Raw genomic sequence first — 20,741 nt, 5'->3', positions numbered from 1 at the left:
CTCTTGAAATGAAAGCTCTCGTTCTTGCTAGCGATGTCGTAGACTACAGCCCAGTCATTGATAGTCTGTTTGTATATACACGCGTACAGGTCGACGGCTCCATGGCTCGAGCGATAACAGTAGCCAAGCCCCATTCAACTGATTCAAGAAAATCATGATCATACGTGATCTAAATCCAGCGTGTAATTACCAGATTTGGTAAGTTGGTATGCTTGTGACAGATCAGTCGCAATTCTAACAAGCGGCAATATCGCAAACATTATAATCAACCCGTAACATATAGTGCGGCATTATTGGATATGTTGACAACAGGGGGACCCCCTCAGGAGCATGCGCAGCGCGACGACCACTGCGCTTTAACATGGCTTCCACACAGAATGATGGTGTTCAGGTTATTTCTTTTCAGAGCTGGCGGAGAAGACTTCCAATCAAATCATGGGGATTATTTGCTCTATAAATTCTGCGCAGGTAGTGCCTTCAGCATCCCTTTGGCCTTGGTAAACATTTAGACATACCAAAGCCATGATTATATTTGTAAGACTCACCTATCAACACAAAATTGGAATGAAAAATGTTTTGTATCTAGGCTTACCTTTCCATTTGGGCTACTTTTCTTGAATACCCTGCAAAAGAGAAAAAAGGAGAAAAAAAATCACTTAGTCTATTGGAATGTTTATGTTATGAACACTGCATTACAGACCAGTAATTTTAACTGTGGTTTAACCCTGTCACCCCCTATTCAAAAGTACTTGGATCCAACCATTCATATTGAACATAGTGGGACTTTACCATAATAGGTGTTGAAAGTGGAATGTAAATTCAAACATTTTAACATCATTTTATATTTCCCGCCATTTTCAAAAACTAATCATATGACAAAGAAAATAAAGATTACAACAACAAAATGTTGGCCATCGTGTGTTGTGCATTCAAGTAAATGGCATCATGCTTGTTTCTGGTATAATCACAATGTGTATGTACAAGAAATACAGTACTGCATTTTTTGTACTTTTCCATGGTTTCCAGCCTGTTAAATGTGTAGGCATGGTTAAAGTCAACCAGCAAGGATACTTCTACACACATCATTCAGTTAGCACATTTGCACGAATCAAATTCATGAAAATAATGCATAAAATTTGCAGCTATTGGGGCTTTAAAATACTGTATGCCTTCCACATTGATAAAAAAATTTGCGACAAAAAGATGCAGTATGACTACGCCATGGATATGGCTGAGCGACGGATAATGACCAGCTGATATACGGTAGTCATGCATCTGTAATGTGTCTGTGAACCGAAGGCCAATTTCTTTTTTCTTTTGGTTATTGGAATACGTACAGACTATCTTTCATGCACGACTGTAATTTTCAATAAGCACTACATTTGTTAATGAAGGAATTAAAAACAAATCTTCCAGCAATGAACTTAATAGCAGACGAAAATAATCCTTCAGAGCTTCTCTGATTAATCTTCTTACAATAATAGTAATTATAGATTAATAGCAAATTCATTTGTGGACAGCCTTGTTCCATTTGAATAGAGTTACAGCCCCATCTGTAGGCCTTCACATTAGGCAAGCCACGAACATTTTCTAATGGTGTTCTGTCGGTAATTTCCTGAAAAATAATCTCAATCGAGTCTTGATATTTTATCGCTTCGGTAGAAAAGAAAAGAAGCTTTCGATGCAGGCTGCATGTAAATGTTCGAGCAGTCATTACGATGCAGTGCTTACATCGTGCAATCATTGAAATTTCCACCTGTACTATGCTTTAGGCTGTACACTGTAAGTACGATGGCAGTTGATCGTAATCAACAAAAATGCTCTCATGAAACAAACTGTAACAAAATACAAGGTTTTCAAATGGCTTCAAATTTCTGTAAATGGGGAATTTGGATCTAAATTTGTACTATTTTACTCTGTCAAAGTTCCTGTATTAAAACCAGACAGAATTTCCAATACGAGTCTTCATGCGTGACAGAAAAGATCTGAAATGTGAAACTTGTAAAATACTTTATAGACTTGTGCAGTCCAGTTATGGAACTGAAATGCTATATGACAAAAGCATATGCATCCACAATCTCCAATCTTTTTATTCATTCTTATCAAATTTATTTCTATTTATAAGAAATACAACATCAAGCACAAGGCAAAGAAATCAAATTATTGGTTTAATATTCATGTGAAAATTATTCCTTAAATATTTAATTTTTCTGTCATAAATCACAAAAGTTACCATCAGCTTTATTTTTGCGTGTGTCTATTTTCTGATAAAATTCAGTACATGAACAGATTTGACCAGGCATACTTATCTGCAGTTTAGGAATTTTTTGTTTTTCAATGTGTGAAAACTGTACCTGATTATATGTCCATGTACCTGTAGCATTTCTGGCTACAAAATCACAGTGATTATTTTGACTTGAATTTATTATTTTTTCTACAATAAAACTAACCTCCTGCAGAATTTTACATTTTCCCAATTTCATTTTCTGCAGAAAATCATACCTAATTTACTTCAACAGATTTTTCTGCTCAAACTCAAAGAGGTTATTTTCAGTCGACTGTTGTTTCCGTTTTCAAAAGAAAATAATTCCCCATGGAATATTAAAATCACCTCTTTCTGTCTAGGGTTTTGCACTTTGTTAGACGTGTGAAAATTGTTCCTAATTACATGCGCTGATTTTCTTTCCACACAATCAGGATTATTTTTCAGAACATTTTCAGAAGAAAATTAAGTCCCTACGGAATAACTACACCTTCCTTCGTTTTTGCCATTTCATGTTATATGGAATTCATGATGTCTGATTACGTCTTTTGATTCAAATCAGAGGTTATTTTCAGCTGCGGTTTGCTATTTTCTGATGAAATGAGTCCCTGCAGAATTTCAAACCATCTTTCCTCCCTTTTTTGGTGTGATTTCGTTACATATGGAACACAATTCCTAATTACATCCATTCCTTTGCTGTTCATATACCAGGTAATCATGCAGCCTTTTTTAGGTTACCTTTACTTGGGATTTGTTTCTATTTTCAAATAGTAATAATTCCCTGCAGGATTTCAATCACATCTTGTCTGTACAATCCTGCCTGTAAAGAATTCTAACTATACTCCCATTGAATAGTTTTTCATTTCAACGAAGATGAATCTGAAGAAACTGCCCGATGGATTTATTGTACTTTGCTTGAAGGGATACAACTGTACCTTTTGACTATATTCTATTAGTTTGTGCCTGGGGATGAACCATTTGATATCAAGGGAGGGTAGCTTGGTAGATTTGAGGGAAAAGAAAGATTCCAAGAGGTTGCCTTTACTAAATAATAAAAAAATCCTGCCAAGGATGGCAGGAAAATTTAAAAGATGGCTAGCAGTTATTAAGTAAGAAATAATAGGGATAGTCATTTTAAGTCTTTCCCTTTCATTTTTGGTGACCCCACTCCAAACAATTCCTTCTTCTTCTCCTTATTAGAAATGCATTTGCAATTTTATTTGCCTTGCCAAACACTTCACACTTTTCACAGCATACTACCTTTTTTCAAAAGTGGAATTTAGTCCAAGACAGAGTTCAGCTGCAAGTAATTACACCCATATCATAACACACATACAAGCTGTATTTGACAAGCTAAACAATACAACGTTAATTTTGAAATGTAATTTACAAAGAGAACAAAAATACTGACGAATGCATCAGAAGTCACCGCTCACAAAGCTTTGATTTTGCCTGATAAATCTTTCATTAACAGTTCCTGGTTATAATAAGTATGAACAAAACAGAAAAATAATTGCTTTCTACGACAAAAAGTAACCATCATTGCAGTATTCTAAATTTATTGATGACTTTTATTACAATATACTGTATGTATTCAACAATGATACTTGGAACAAATTATCATAACATGATGATCTGTCATGTGGTACATGTCCATACATGAACTCACTTTCAGAAATCTGGAACTTCACATGTGCTTGAGGTGTCACACACATTAATATTTTACAAGGGATCATTAAACTCCATATTTTACCAAAAACATACAGAATTTCACTTCTTCAAACAATAACTGCCTCCATGTGTGTGTTTATTCTTGTTAGTTGTCACAATTTTGCCCATTGCTCATCATTTCAAACATGCCACAGTGTGTAACTTCATGTGGAAAAACCTTTCTGTATGGTAGTAGTATGCAGCATGTTTGAAGTGAATCACACACCAGAGTATATTTTGAATCTGTCTTGTTCAGATTTTCAACTTCGCGGAGTTTCTTGTTCTGCGTGAGTACATCTGACCTGACAGACAATTTTGATGGACATTTCATGACAAGATCTGCTGAAGAAGCCTGCCACAATGGCCACTGACTAATTGTGATGTGATTTAGTCATACGTCTGCCACTAAACTTTGCTACCTATAAACGAGATTGATCCTCAAAGCAAATCGTCAATGCAATTAAGGGGTAAAAGACATCAAATTTACGCGACACTGATTGCTGGCTTGCACCTGGGGATCAGAAATGAGAGTAAATGCCCGAATATTTTGTTTAGAAAGTGAACAGAGGACTCCATACCAACATTCATACATCTACATTAGCGAGCATCCGACATTGAAAATCAAATCATGGGGATTATGGTACAAGAGTCTGATTGAGTTATCTCAGGCGTCCCCAGAAAAGCCTGAAATTCTAACAATGATATTATACAGGTTTGTAAAACACCCTTACAAGACTCGACTAGACTTCTAAAGCAAAACTGCAGACCAGCACACCAAATTAAAGCCATATCACAAATCACGATTCCCCTACTGGGTGTTTTTCAAGCAGGACCCCCTAAGACATGTAGATTACAGCCCTGGTAAGTGGGCGATACAATCTTTATCAATGTTCCACGTTAGAAAATGGTTCAAGTATCTACTCCACAATCCCCACCTTCGGCAGAACACCTCATCTTGGGCGAGTCGGCCCTTGTAAACTAGGTATTCATCTTCTTTGGGGAAATATCAAGCGTTTGCGGAAAATACTTGACGATGGCGTCATGGGGCGCGGGCAGACTAGTTTAGGGTAGCAAACTCACTCTCCGTGGATGGCGAGTTCAAGACGTGGTAAGTTCAGAGTAACAAACTCGTTATCAGAGGCTGGCAAGCTTGAGACTCACAAATGGTAATGTGCTCCTGAGGAAGACACTATATTCGTCATTCCTTCATTGGGTATAAACGGGTTATGGGTACCAAATACTGTACCGTTATTGGACGGGTTATGGGTACCAAATACTGTACCGTTATTGGACGGGTTACGGGTACCAAATACTGTACCGTTATTGGACGGGTTATGGGTACCAAATACTGTACCGTTATTGGACGGGTTATGGGTACCAAATACTGTACCGTTATTGGACGGGTTATGGGTACCAAATACTGTACCGTTATTGGACGGGTTATGGGTACCAAATACTGTACCGTTATTGGACGGGTTATGGGTACCAAATACTGTACCGTTATTGGACCTTCACCTTGGATAATGGACTGAATGAAACAAAGTGAAACACATGGGGAAACGTCTCTTAAACAGCACAAGTATTAAATGTTCTGCTTACTGAGTTGTCCTCAGTGTATTCGCAGCTAAATTGTCAATGTTGTGGTTAATCTCCATACTGGGAACCAAGGGGAGTGATAAAGATCAAAATGTTGATAACAACCACCAAACTATGAAAATCCAATAAGTTTCATTTCTCGATAGATGAAGCACTTGTACAATATTTTAATCCATGGCTCTGCCATGTTTCAACATAGACCAGATGGCATGACAGCTGAGATGACATCACAGAGTTTGATATCTGTGACAGCAAGAAACTACAGTTCACCAGGGTATTTTCCACACAATGCCAATGTCAGATATAGCCTCTCTTTGAGAATCCTTGTTTGCCCTCATTCACACCTTCATAAATTTTTCAAGAAACCATGGGTTTTCTTGTCTCTACAAATAGATAACTTGAATAGTTGCGTTGTTAATTGAGCACGATAGTAGAAGAGAAAGGTTTATGCAGTGATCTGTGTACACAGTTTACATGATCTACAAACACTGAAAATTTTGGGTTTTTTCCTCAAGGGTCAACAGAGTATGTACATGCAGTTAGCAATGGTTTTGTTTATTCCAAAAAAGGCCAGCACAGATGTACCTGTACAATTTACCCCATCTTCACATTTTCAGTCACAATTGTTCAGAAGAGACGTACGAGAGTGACGTAGTATCCCCCCCTTGCATATATTGAAGTTTGTCAAGACGAGAACTGAGGTAAAAGGACATCTTTCTCAGGCATTGCATTGCCATTTACGCCACGTTGCAACACGCTTTATCAAATATCTAGCAAGTAGTAAAAGCTCCTAACCAGTCCAAACCCTGATATGGTTACACTTTTGTCATCTAAACCATTAAAAGTACAGAATCACCTGTCTTTGTGATGGCCAATCATTGATTTTCACTCTGGGGGGTGCAAATAGAGTGCGCTACCAAAGCTATGCAATGTGACTGATGTCCTCATATGAGTAAACTGCTCGAAATGCCTCTGTTCACTATGTCTGTATACAAACATGCAAATCTGAACTGGTCAAGAAACTGAACCAGTCAAGAAACTTTGACGGGACAGCATTGAAGCCAAAGCCTTGTTATCATGAACTGGCCACTCCTATCACAATTGTGTTCTTTCAAGTGTCAAACATAATATTATATATTACCAGTAAAGCCAAAACAAGGGACTATGTGCCTTACGGTAGGTGACCGTTTGCCCGACATCAGGAGGCCAAAGGGTTTCCAGGCTCGAGGGTATACAGCTCCTTGTTTGGGCTATGTTTTTATCACATGCTTCTCTTACATAGTTTTCAGTCCAAATATTTGGGTTGATTTGCAAATGACAATCATGTTTTATTTCCATCTTTAGATGAAAATCTGTTAAAAATAGAATGACTTTCATCATAGAATGGCAGATTGATAAATTTAAATCATTGTTATGCAGTTCATCGATTTTTCATGCATTGTTTTCTAAAAACTGGATAACCCAGTGTTCGCGGTGACTTTTTTCTCCTCGCGTACGGCATACGCATTAGTCTGCTAAAATTGCGTAATGGCTGGATTTGAGTGCGTAATTTCACTTCCGCACTCGATTGATGAAAAAACTGACTGCAGAATACAATGTGCCGTTGAATAAACCTACACTACATATTCGGATTGTACGATGTAACATTATTTTAATGAAAACAGTTTAACGAACAACTTGAACAATGTTGAAACGTAACAGCGAAGGGTATACATGTTACCGTCAAAACACATCGGGCAACCCTAAAGTTAGAGTTATGGCAGCTTATCCAGACGGTTTGTGGACGTTTCGGCACCAAGTCATTTCGGCCCAAGACGTTTCGGCCTTCCAATTTCAGGCCCCAAGTCATTTCGGCACCGCAACCCAAGACGTTTCGGCACCGCTGAAGGCTACCTGTGGGAACTAGTGCTGGAGCGTAATGTTACAAATCAAAGTACTAAAAAGTATAGTGTCAACTAACATTCACGTACATACTTTAATCTTTGTGAGAACATTGGAAGAGATCGTAAGAAAAAACTTCATATCATTTTCAAATCTGTGACACAAGTTTATCGATATCAATAGCCGCCGACACGGCAAAAGTTTGAAAGCGGTGACTAAACAGCACGGCAAAATTCACACAGAATGCACATAAAGTACTGGTCAGAACGCAAAGGTCACGCTTACGAATATGACGGATCAGTCAATTACTAAATAGTTTGAAAAAAAAATCGAAATACAGATGCCGAAACGTCTTGGGTTGCGGTGCCGAAGTGACTTGGGGCCGGAAATTGAGAGGCCGAAACGACTTGGGCCGAAACGACTTGGTGCCTGAACGACCAGTTACCATCCAGACACTTCTGCAGTGTTCAAAATTTATCGGGATTCCGACGAGCTCTACCGATGAATCGTTTTTTTCACGTACTCGTAGAGCAAAGTTGTCTGCTTCGACGCCATGCTGCATGTGTGCTTGATCAAAATTTGGGAACAACGAGACGCGATGATCGTGCACGGTTGGCATTTATATAATTTGTCGCAACATTTCTGTCAATCACTCACTTTCAGAAACTATCGCTCGCCTGAAAATTAGCAACGTAATTCATAGGCACAGCTGACATGATAACGTGCCTAACGTGATAACGTGTGGACTACGATGCCGATTTTTCAGACAACGCCCAGAGAATCCGAAACTTTCCACACAAAATGAGTGATTGACAGAAATGTGTTGCAACAAATTTCGTCTGATTGTCGCCTAAGCTCAGTCGTGGGGAGTGTTTTCGGTGTTATCCTTTGCGTATAGAAAACGCATAACGAAGAAAAAAATGCGTAGAGAGTCAATTTCAATGCGTAAATACGCACGATTTTTGCGTAAACGCGAACTCTGATAACCCTTATAAAACATGTCATTTGAACACTTTTAAATCCCAAAGCTGTCAGGTTGTCAACAGTTCCAGTTCACTTTCAGTCAAATGATGACAATGCCTCCTGTGACATCACTGACAACTTACCATTGATTCCTATGGAGTGCACAATGTTCAATATACAAAACATGCAATAAATCACAATGTTTTTATATAATAGCTGATGCTTCTTATGTCACTGCCACTGTGCAGCCAATAATAGCTATTAAAGCAACTCAATAGCTCTCACAGCACAGATGAGACCTATACTCACTATCCCCATCAAAGTATTAAAATCTAATAGATATATAGCTGCTAAAATTCACCAGATCTCTATCACCACTTGCCAAACAATTCTTAAATACAAACAAAAATTCCTGTACCATACACTATCCTGCATAATCCACCCCAGAAAATTTTGAACACAAGTCACAAGCATTTTATTTTTGTAACAGTTCCAGCCGGTAGAGTTGACTTTTCAGATCCTCAGATCCTCAGATTCAGATCCTCAGATCTCAGACCTCAGATCCTATAACTTCAGACGCAGATTCGAAATTAAAATTTCACAATTTTCAAAATTTGATGTAATATACTGATAAATAAAATATAATTTAGATTTGAAAAGGCTTTAGAAATTATTTTATTTCTATCTTGAATCTTGAACTTAAAAACTTCGATCTCAGAATCAGAACGTCATCAGTCGAAGACAGGGTGCGCAATGACTCCACTTGTTATGTCATCACGTGAACGTTCCCTCATAGAGATAAACACACCCGCGATCGAACGATCAAGACCGCGACGATCATGTAAATGCTGGCTATCGACAGTCCGTATTTTACCATCGTTCGCAATATTGATGACGAGGGAATATAACTAATCCATGTTGGAGGCCAGTTACCCAAGGCTAAATCAGAATTCAGGGGTCGGAAGAAGCAAATTAGCTAATCTGTAATTGTAGACCCGTGTTCGTTGAAACTTGTTGAGCAAAAACGTTTATGTAGACTTGTTTTTTTTTTTTCATAACTGCCTTGTAAATGTCATATTCAAATTATTTAATTTAATATTGCAATCATACTGTTAATACGGGTATTGTAAAAGGCTTGTAAATTCGAATCTGCATCTGAAGTTATAGGATCTGAAATCTGAGATCTGAGGATCTGAATCTGAGGATCTGAATCTGAGGATCTGAAAAGTCAACTCTACCAGTTCCAGCCATTGGTCAACAAAATCCTCCCATATGTTTCTCAACACAGAGAAGTATCAAGTGGCATATTCCTTTCAATTTGTTTGTCAGTCCGACAAGACTAAGAACAGATCCAGGCTCTGTGACTTTTTCCCACTTCATCAGGTAGCAACTAATATCCATTATGTCATGGCTCCCTGAACCATCAACCATCGACATCTGGACCTCTGCTGTCTGGGAATCAAAAACAATCACTTTTCCAGTGTGCATCAACAATAACAGATGCATCTGCTCAAATACTTTCGAATGTGCAGATGATACCAGATCAGTTACATGTAGAACAATGATATCCCAAAACATATCTACTTTCCATGGTTTAGTCAGTGTACACAGGCACCATACAAAATCCTAGCATTCCATGGAAAATCATCAGCTAACGATGTATTATACCGTATACACAATACTTGCATTCATTTCCGTTGTGCTGCTGGGACATTTGTGCCTGACACATTCATTATATTTCACTTGCAAATAACAAAATGACACTGCGACCCGGGAGCAAATTTATAAAGACAACAATCTCATCAGAATGTATGCTAAAATGTATCCACTACACAATGAAAGTAAATTGTTGACAAATTCTATCTGTAAAGCTGAAACATGGTTATGTAACATCTTAACATTATTTTCCAAATTCAAATTTGCTTGTGTTGAAAGTCGAATTGTAATTACAATACCGCTACCCTACCGAAAGAAGACCTCAGGGTGACCGATCAGCTGATTTTTCCAAACTTTCCTGCGCAGTTCAGGTGTGGTGCACGTCTTTCGTAGGAAATCCCGTCGAAATTTCCAGACAGCTTCATTCATCGTCTGGGCTGAATGCAAAATTTCAGCATTTTTTTTTTATGGGAATTTGGTTTTGTAAATAGGCACCATAGGTTCCGGAGATGTTACTGTGTGAGTGACTTGCTGTGTGGTGGAGTACCTGTATTAATCATATGATGATTATACTGGTGTATTTTTGGCAACATCAGTTGTTCCGTTTGATGGTACCACAAATTGCACGGCCCTCTGCATCACAGCCAGCCTTTCACATCTTTCGGACAATGTGACCTCAGCACATTTTAGTTTCTCACGCACTCAGAAACTTCCACGTATCAAACTGTCCTGTTTCATCCTTTGGGTCTTTACTGACTTTCTGCTATTAACGTTTGTACAACTGAAACCAAAGACTGCGGACAAATCACAAGAGGGATAAATTTCACAAGTGAAATGGGAGTTCTTCATCACATGAAACCATAGACCGTACAAACAGTCTACAAATCTCTCCTTGAAATGTTTACCATGACAAAGTGTACTCAGCAGACAGTATTTATTACATAAACAATCATGATATCTTCAATTTTGTCTGCTGCCTTTTTTTCTTTCCTCGTGCCTATTTTGAAATTTCCATACAATTACCAACTTTTTTAGGGTTTTTTAGGGTTACTGAACAAGAAATGGACATATCTATTTTGCACCTGCAGCATGTTCTTAAACATTTCTCATCATTTTTGTTTTTTCAAAATGTTTTTTAATTGTACATAGAGAAGTTAGAGCTCCATAAGTTGTAACTTTAGATGTGTATTTCATTATTTTCATTGATGTCGCACGATGTATTCTTGAATTGCTCCAAAAATCATGTAAACATGCCTCGTCTTCTCCTTGCCATTGCAGACTTTATGTGTAGAATGTTTCACTTGTTGCTGACGACTGAAATTCAGTCCAGACCATAACTCATCTGTCAACAATAACATTGTATATCATACAGTGTGCTTTGTTCGTACGGTTACCCTTTCGGTAATTTTTCCCGCTAAAATTTTAGTGTAACATTTCACAAATTTTTATGAATTTTTCTGTAATGTTTATGATAATTTTGGACCAAATGGACATCACTTTTCATTGGCTACAGTTTTCGATCAAAATTTGGGGAAAACTGAAAAAATTGACTGGGTTATATTTTATATAAAAGTTTGACACTAAAAGGGTTAATAACTTGTATTTTTCTTAAGATTAAAACATCATCAACAGTTGCTCCTATCACCCCTTAAAAATCATGACAAATGTAGAATCATAAATTCCAACAAAGAATCTGCAAAAAAGTCAGTAATGCCCTATTCCAACACAAGGCAATCATGTTTACAAAAGTTACAATAGTTAAAATTAATTGAAGTTACTGAAATTATATAATATTCATCTATCTGCTAGTGTTTATCATTTATTTATTTGTGCATTTGTTTATCTTACTTATTTGTTTTGTTTACCGAAAATGTTGACTTGAACTAAGAGGTCAGATTGTCAGCACGTCACTGCTATTTGGAAACAGACATCGCTGCTCCAACATGCATAATGAAGTTATTGTTACTGATAAAATTTTACATCAAGTAAATGAAAATGTATTACCTTTAGCCCACAAAATTTCAATCACCATACAGACACTGACGCTGTTGAACACCAACCAGGCTGAGGGATATTACAGCAGATCAGTGATAAAAACATCACCATGGTTGCAAAGTTTACCATGGTAACAAACACTGGGGGTTGGGGACATTGTTTGATGATATGCCTGGCGGATATGAATTCCTGCTGGAAGACGGACTGGGCACCGTCACATGCAGGAAACTCCATTCCCCCCAGTTGGGTGTTTCACATACTGTGAAGTTTATGCCTGGTGTACACAACAATGTCTCGACGTGATACCGGAATCACAATGCGTCAACGACCTACAACTGTATGCAGACTGCTACAGTCAGACAACACATTCTGCACTGTAAACTTACTTTTTCTTTTGAATAAACACCGGATAACAAGACTTACATGTCATATGACACCTGCCATGCAAAGCAGGGTGTCCTCCTTTTGCGATGAGGATTCAATGCAGGTCGAAATGCTGTGACCATCACAAATCAATCGAGCTCAAAAAGCACAGACACATTATGATTTCCCGTCTATGGTCTGACGTTGCTAGTTAATTCCAAATCGAGGTGATGTTAAGGGCTGTATCATTGGAACGCTAAAGGGTTTTTGAAAACCTTGGTGACTATCAGGGACTAAAACACTGCCACACTGTCATTTATCACTGAACCACCTGTGTATTACCTTTAACAATATTTTTTCAAACACATGGGGAGAAAATCTTTCACCCTTACGAGCACATGAATATGATCTGTCATGCCCCTTTAGACTTCCAGAAACTTCTCGCAATTTTTGCACGCAATTTTTTTAGTGAATTTCAAAGAAAATACATGACTTTTTATACACATTTCACAAACTCTTACCTCTGAAATACCAATGATATTTACACTACATGTATATTCATATCCTGCTTATCAGTCTTTCATTTTTTTCTTGAAAAGACACTCCCGTGGAAGTAAAATGACAAATCCCTGACGACTTGTGACAATTACGACATATGTATCACCAAAATCAATGTTAAGTCTTACAACAATTTAAAACCATATATTGAACGTGGTTGATTCCTCTTTAGCCGGCGCTGTTAATCTATTGATTCCACTTTACAAACCACAATTTGATTTTCCCAGAATCCATTAAAAAATGTAACGGTATGCCCCTAAGGTTCTAGCAGTGTGTATGTCTGGATGAGTGTAGAAGCAAATATCTCATAAACAGAAAAAAATATCCACAACAAAAAATTCATAAATTAAAATAAAGATCATTTGTTTGTGTTGCTTACACAAAATTTTACATTCAAAATTTTCTTACCAAACAATCCCCCTAAAAATGTGAAAAAGATTAGTTGTTTTGTGTTACTAATATGAAATTTTGAATTACAGTGTTAACATCTGGCTTCAAAATTTTAATGACTAATATTTCAATCAATACAGCAGCGAGACAGGATTTCCTTACAACTTGGTGAAAATTTTGGGATCACTGCCCGTGAAGGGAATTCCAGAGACAAGCTGACATTTATTGAATATTCAGCGGCTATAGTCAGGAACAAGTTTTGCTGTATTTGGTTTCTTTTATAGAATGCGATGAAACAAGATGAACTGTACATACATACCAGAGTTCGCGTTTACGCAAAAATCGTGCGTATTTACGCATTGAAATTGACTCTCTACGCATTTTTTTCATCGTTATGCGTTTTCTATACGCAAAGGATAATACTGAAAGCACTTCCCACAACTGAGCTTAGGCGACAACCAGACGAAATTTGTTGCAACACATTTCTGTCAATCACTCATTTTGAGTGGAAAGTTTCGGATTCTCTGGGCGTTGTCTGAAAAATCGGCATCGTAGTCCACACGTTATCACGTTAGGCACGTTATCATGTCAGCTGTGCCTATGAATTACGTTGCTAATTTTCAGGCGAGCGATAGTTAACTTTCTGAAAGTGAGTGATTGACAGAAATGTTGCGACAAATTATATAAATGCCAACCGTGCACGATCTCGCTGTTCCCAAATTTTGATCAAGCACACATGCAGCATGGCGTCGAAGCAGACAAATCTGTTTTCTTTCAACTTTGCTCTACGAGTCCGTGAAAAAAAAACGATTCATCGGTAGAGCTCGTCGGAATCCCGATAAATTTTGAACACTGCAGAAGTGTCTGGATGGTAACTGGTCGTTCAGGCACCAAGTCGTTTCGGCCCAAGTCGTTTCAGCCTCTCAATTTCCGGCCCCAAGTCACTTCGGCACCGCAACCCAAGGCGTTTCGGCATCTGTTTCGATTTTTTTTTCAAACTATTTAGTAATTGACTGATCCGTCATATTCGTAAGCGTGACCTTTGCGTTCTGACCAGTACTTTATGTGCATTTTGTGTGAATTTTACGGTGCTGTTTCGTCACCGCTTTCAAACTTTTGCCGTGTCGGCGGCTATTGATATCGATAAACTTGTGTCACAGATTTGAAAATGATATGAAGTTTTTTCTTACGGTCTCTTCCCATGTTCTCACAAAGATTAAAGCATGTACGTGAATGTTAGTTGACACTATACTTTTTAGTACTTTGATTTGTAATGTTACGCTCCAGCACTAGTTTGCAAAGGTAGCCTTCAGCGGTGCCGAAACGTCTTGGGTTGCGGTGCCGAAACGACTTGGGGCCTGAAATTGGAAGGCCGAAACGTCTTGGGCCGAAACGTCCAGAAACCGTCTGGATAAGCTGCCATAACTCTAACTTTTGGGTTGCCCGATGTGTTTTGACGGTCGCATGTATACCCTTCGCTGTTACGTTTCAACATTGTTCAAGTTGTTCGTTAAACTGTTTTCATTAAAATAATGTTACATCGTACAATCCGAATATGTAGTGTAGGTTTATTCAACGGCACATTGTATTTTGCAGTCAGTTTTTTTCATCAATCGAGTGCGGAAGTGAAGTTACGCACTCAAATCCAGCCATTACGCAATTTTAGCAGACTAATGCGTATGCCGTACGCGAGGAGAAAAAAGTCACCGCGAACACTGCATACCCAACAGGAAGGCCGGCTTTGCGTCGCGGATAAAGAAAATTTGCGTACCCAGAACTATCAGTCACCCAGTAAGATTCTTGTAGAGACACATGAGCCCACCCACCACAGAAAAACTGGTTCAGGCCTTGTTTTCACGGGCAATTCAATATAACAATTTGCGCAGATATTTACAAAAGGTATCACCATTAAAGCCCCTATCCAATCCGTCAATTCTCGATGACAGCAATTGTATGACACATCCACCTAAACCATCCACCCACTCTTAAATCTTCATCAATCCAGCTCCTCGTCACCATGGAAACAAAGTAATTCAGTTACTATGGCAGCTTTGCGAATAAAGACGTGAAGAGGAGAAAAAACACACACTGTGAGAAAAAAAGTTCCCAGGTACTTCGAAAATCATCGCAAAACCTCAAGAGAAAACCACAGTTGAGGGAGTGCATAAAAATTGGATGATCTTCTTGGCGACTTGACGACAGAGATCATAAAAGAAATTCACAGCATTAAGATTCCATGAGGTTTAGCCGTGGGACAGCTACGGTGAGTTACAAGTCCCCTGAAAATTGCGGCAGCCAGATATCATTAGTATGCAAATGAACAAAAACACAGCAAGACAGAAGAAAGATATCCGGAAACAATATACAGTAAAATCTCCAGGTGGAATAATGTATGTGCTTGAATTTTGTTTTTTTTACCGGTACATATATAGCCAAAAGGAATGATATGATTGTTTCTCATCTGCGGTCTCATAAAAAAATTATGTGGCAATGCAGTTTTTTATTTTTGTGTTATCTTTAGCTCACAAAATCAAACTACCGACAGCAAAATAGCATTCTGAACAGGAATATTTACAATCAGCGGTGTAGTTCTGACACGCGGCAAGATGATGAAAATAAGTTTAATGTTCAGAATTGTACACTGGGCAGATATGAACAGTTTCTGCCACGCATTTAGAACTTATTTTTCAGAATAACTTTCTCTCTGAACGAATGTTAGATGAAAGGCTCACACGCCTAGTCTAATTTGACACACCACCAGGAGTAAGGATTAGACACAAAAACCTATTGTTTTGGCCTGAGACATTTTATGAACATTCTGTCGTGGAATTTTTTCTGACTAGTCTAGCACAGAGTACAGATTCAGATGTACTATTCAATAGAAAATACACCGTCTGAAAATTTATGCAGATTATGTTGGATCAAAAAGATAAAATTTGTGCGTAAGAACATCTGAAAGAAGGCAGGAAGAAAACGGGAAATCACAAGATTAAAATAAATTACGGTAACAGAGTTGCTTTACAGTGAATATTCAGAGTGTCATGTATTTCCTTGGTTTGAGTGACATATATTGAATACAATTTCCAACCATTGCAGCGGGTTATCTAATTTGAACAAAGGATGTCGACAAAAATATCAATATTTTGTGACAACTTTTCAAGTCCAACTTTGATGGCCAACATTGAAGAGCCACCAAGTGAAAATTCAGCTGCTCGTAGCCCTCTTGAAAAAGTATCATCAGCTTCTGTGTTGGAAAACCTTTTCCCCAACGGCTTTGCTTTTTGCACACCATGGCAACACACTGATTCAGTTAGAATCTGCCTCGGGGCAGATTTTCACACTCTCATATTTTTACGGTGATTTGCCTGTATACTGCCAATACGGACTCATTTTGAAGCTTGTGAAATAAATGAATTTTTCAGTGTCTTGTTTTTGTGCAAATAAAGAATTTCATTTTTCTCCACAGAGCTAACATAGGCATTGGCAGCAATTTTAAATTTAATACATTGGTCAAATTTAGGTCATTTGTTTTTCATGTACCATGACTGAACCCTTATATTTTTATTTTTGATTTTGAAAAAAGTATAGCTTAAAGTTCCGTGAGGAAATTGTTCACAAGTTCAAAACATTTGTTTAAAGGAGCATGCCATCATAAAGCTATACATCTTCAAAGTACATCAAAATCTAACAACGTTTCAAATCTTTGCACTCTCCCTGTAATTTTAATGCTCTCTGAAACGCAAGTCCTCCACTATTTCATTGATGTCCAGCCTTCAAAGCAACTTTTGACTTCCAACAAAAGAGCAGACATTTTCACTTTCCTCAGCCGACAAACAAGCACAGCTTGGGTCGTCATGGTGACGCCATAATTTTCCAAAACAGTCTCACTGCTGAAAGTCATCGAACAATTTTCTACGACCGTTGATGAAACACTCGTGTTTCCACGGTGTTCTTCCTGTCTCTCAAAAGCTAGGGAAAGAGTAACACTTGAAAAGGATGCCAGTGAAATGAAGAGAAAAAACATTTGTTTGCGAATCAAACCCTTCATACAAGATTTAATTGGGCGATCTCACAATGTACTTACAACTTCTCTGAAAAGATTAAGTATACTCACAGCATGGAAACGAATGAGCTTCGAGATGTTTTTTAAGTCGGCCTTGTTCAACATGAAACACAATTATTTTGACTCAAGATAATTTGCCCTCTGCTGTAGTTGTTTGATTTCATAAATCAAAGCATTATTTGCCTTCAAAACTTATTATATATAAATTGATTTCATAAATTATCAGTGATACCAGTATTTGAAAGCGTTAGCAAGTTGAAAATCCAGTGACATTTACAACTTCACAGTCCAAGCCTTGTCATTCAATACATTGACTTGCAAACATTCTAAATGGTTCTTTTTTCATATTAGACGGCTCTGATGAGTTGAAGGGTCATCTCATGGAATTCATATACAATCTTTTTGCAGCTACAATTTGATTGGTCTTAGCAAATTGGAGTGTGTGTAGAGTTGGATCTCTACACACAGAATTTGGGGAAACAGGGCGTTGATGCAAATATGAAACTTTTTTCAGAGAATATCAAATGTTAATTCAACACATTCCGTAAGCAGCCATTACAGCAAACTCTCTGCAACAAACATTCAACCTCCTAAGCACCTCAAATCAGTCTGACTCTTTCATTGGTCTAATACTTTGATATCACTACTACTGTAGCTTGCGAAATTCATACTTGTGTCCGAGATACAAGACAAAAAATATCAACTGGCCAGGATTACATACCTTCCGGACATGATGATTTCTATCAAAAACTCTGGTCAGCTCGATGTCCACACAAGTCAAAACAATACACTCTCACACAATAAAAAGCTTGCTAATACTGCTGCTGAGCCTGTTTAGGTATCCAAGACACATTAGGTATCTTTCCAGCTCTGAATTTTTAAGGTACCTTTTACACCTGAACATCACCAAGAACACAATTAATTATTCTATTACCATGGGTATAATTTAGTCACTTTCCCAAGTCTTTGTGAAACTTATATCACAGGGGATCAATATTTCATTCGTAATACTCTTAATGCCGTCAAGTATACTATAGCAAAGTGGTTTTGCCGCCATGGCAACAGCTTTTTTGCAGGGGTATTTTTATGTGATTATTTATTGAAATTGTCACACCTTAAGATAAAATTTTGACTGTACACACGCAGTTATACCTAAGTACTTTTTCCAAACACTCAAAACAGATATCTAATGGTGTAACCACAAGGAATGTCATTTCTTCATTTGACACTCAATCAAAGTGTTATTTTCTACTGTGCCTACCGACTGGGTTAAAACAGTGCTTTATAAAAGGAGACAAACCATTAAGCAAGCATCTTTCGTGACACATGAAAAGACAGAATTTGTGGATGTCAAAAAATGAAAACCCATCACAATGTTAACATAGTGCAAACAGATCTTTCATTAGATTACTTTTACTGGTATGCAAAAGTTTTAAGTGATCAGGAACACAACTTAGTATAGACACACTGAGTCCAGAATTTATGTTGATGATATTAAGATTAAAACTGAACACAATATTATGCAATATATGATCATAAGCATAGAAATGCAATATGTACAGGATCTGCAAACATCAAGCCTTGCAAGCAGGATGATTTAGATGTGCCCAAGTCTCAAACTTTTTCATTATCGACTACTTTTTTAGCTCATTTAATTACTACAAATGTGTGATACTAAGAGTTCACATTACCTCCTGCAGTCAAAATTGCTTGATTGGTTGAACTTGGATGCTCTGAAATATATGCAAAACGTGCGATTCAAAGTAAGTGACAAAATAAAAAGAAACTGTAAACAAAATGTACTATACGTTTTCACCTTTGACAGTGTTAGGTGTGAGTATACGATGGGCAGTGTTTATCTCACTCCCCATAAACATTACTGTCTTAAAGTTGTACACAGTCCGCTGTTCATCATTTTAAATTTGAAAATTGTATGAACTCATATGTTTTACTATATTACCTATGAAATCTTCATAAATAAAAGTCCATTGCATATATGCCAAGGTAAACATAAATAAATCAAAATAAATACATTGAAACTATAAATATGCATAAATCAAAAATTTTAAAAGCAGAGCATAAAGTGATCACATGTTTTGAATATTATGGAGATGATTGTCATATTTAGAAATACACAAGAGAATGGTCAGCTGGATTCACAGACTTCCTCTATGGTTTCTGTAGCTCTACTGGTAGGTATCTGGACATAGCAGCAAAAATTCATCTGTTCACAATATCAGGTGACAACGATATTGAACAACTGAACTTTCTGACCAAAAGAGTCTCATGCCAGCCAGGGAAAGAGGAAATCAAAACCATCGTCGTTCTTTCCTCTAGATTTGAGCGACACATTTCCTTCCATCTCCCGATGCTAGTTCCTTGTCAATCAACTGTCCATTATCAGACTTTGACTTTTGAAATATACAACCCATGAAATCATGCATTCTGGCTGGGAAAGCACTCCTGTCTCAGTGTCTGTCATATCAGCAGATGATTGGAGCTATATATACAGTTTAATATTGAAATATAAGTTATTGAGGTTTGCAGGGAACAAATGCAAGCCAAAAGTCGGATCCTTCGATTACAAAACAATATACTGTTTGTATTTCTTTAGGGATGTATCCTTGAACATATGTATATTCACTGTCTAAATCGTACAAATAGTGTCCAAGTTGGGCCTATTTCTTGGTATTTTACTTCATCCATAATATTGAAAACAATGGAATATTCCATATCTTGGCAGTGAAAGGATAAACCCTTTCCCCATAATGGTTTGGCCAAAAGATGATTGTAGACCAGTTTCCAGGGAGTCTGGGAAGGGCAGGGTAAAGTAGACACATCTGGTGTCTGCTGATGTGCAACTGCCTCAGAAGGTTATATCTGATTGGTGGATTGTCATTATTCACAGCAACTTAGGGAGTCTATTGTATATAATTCAATGATAATGGTAAGATTCAGCCAACCAATCAGATAACAGCTTCCGAGGTACTGCACATTAGCCCTCCAATGTTAATGGCTCCATTGATTGATAGATTTAAGCATATGCATCAATAATGTGTATGAGTTGCAAAGTACACCTACATATGTATATACATGTATACGCTTGATTTTCAGCAAAGTGATATCGTCACCTTGATGAAGGTAACGTATCGCAAGCATGAAATACCCATACATATCAGTTTGCAAATCTATGTGTATTTTGAGTCAAACTCTTTTTTTGAAGGTGAATTGGTACAAATTCTGACAGCATCGTACCAATGGATGAGGCTAGGCATGGCAAATTTCAATTCACTTGTCCACTTC

General features: G+C 37.6%; 1 protein-coding gene across 8 annotated transcripts in view; it reads right to left on the bottom strand.

The window, feature by feature from the left end:
* LOC139118567 (arrestin red cell-like) overlaps positions 1-20,741 on the bottom strand; it is a 131,541-nt gene that overhangs the window by 51,878 nt on the left and 58,922 nt on the right. For 4 of the 8 annotated variants that reach the window (XM_070681926.1, XM_070681930.1, XM_070681931.1 and 1 more), the window contains exon 2: positions 593-623. In XM_070681926.1, coding sequence (XP_070538027.1) covers positions 593-623 — 31 coding nt within the window. Of the gene's footprint in view, positions 1-592; positions 624-10,379; positions 10,566-19,129; positions 19,172-20,741 lie in introns of those variants that run through there. The other 4 variants (XM_070681928.1, XM_070681923.1, XM_070681927.1 and 1 more) reach the window with 2 other exon arrangements.

The sequence above is a fragment of the Ptychodera flava genome, chromosome 19, assembly GCF_041260155.1.
Source record: "Ptychodera flava strain L36383 chromosome 19, AS_Pfla_20210202, whole genome shotgun sequence".
Taxonomy (NCBI): domain Eukaryota; kingdom Metazoa; phylum Hemichordata; class Enteropneusta; family Ptychoderidae; genus Ptychodera; species Ptychodera flava.
Note: the sequence above shows the minus strand (reverse complement) of the source record. Positions and strands in the feature narration are given on the sequence as shown.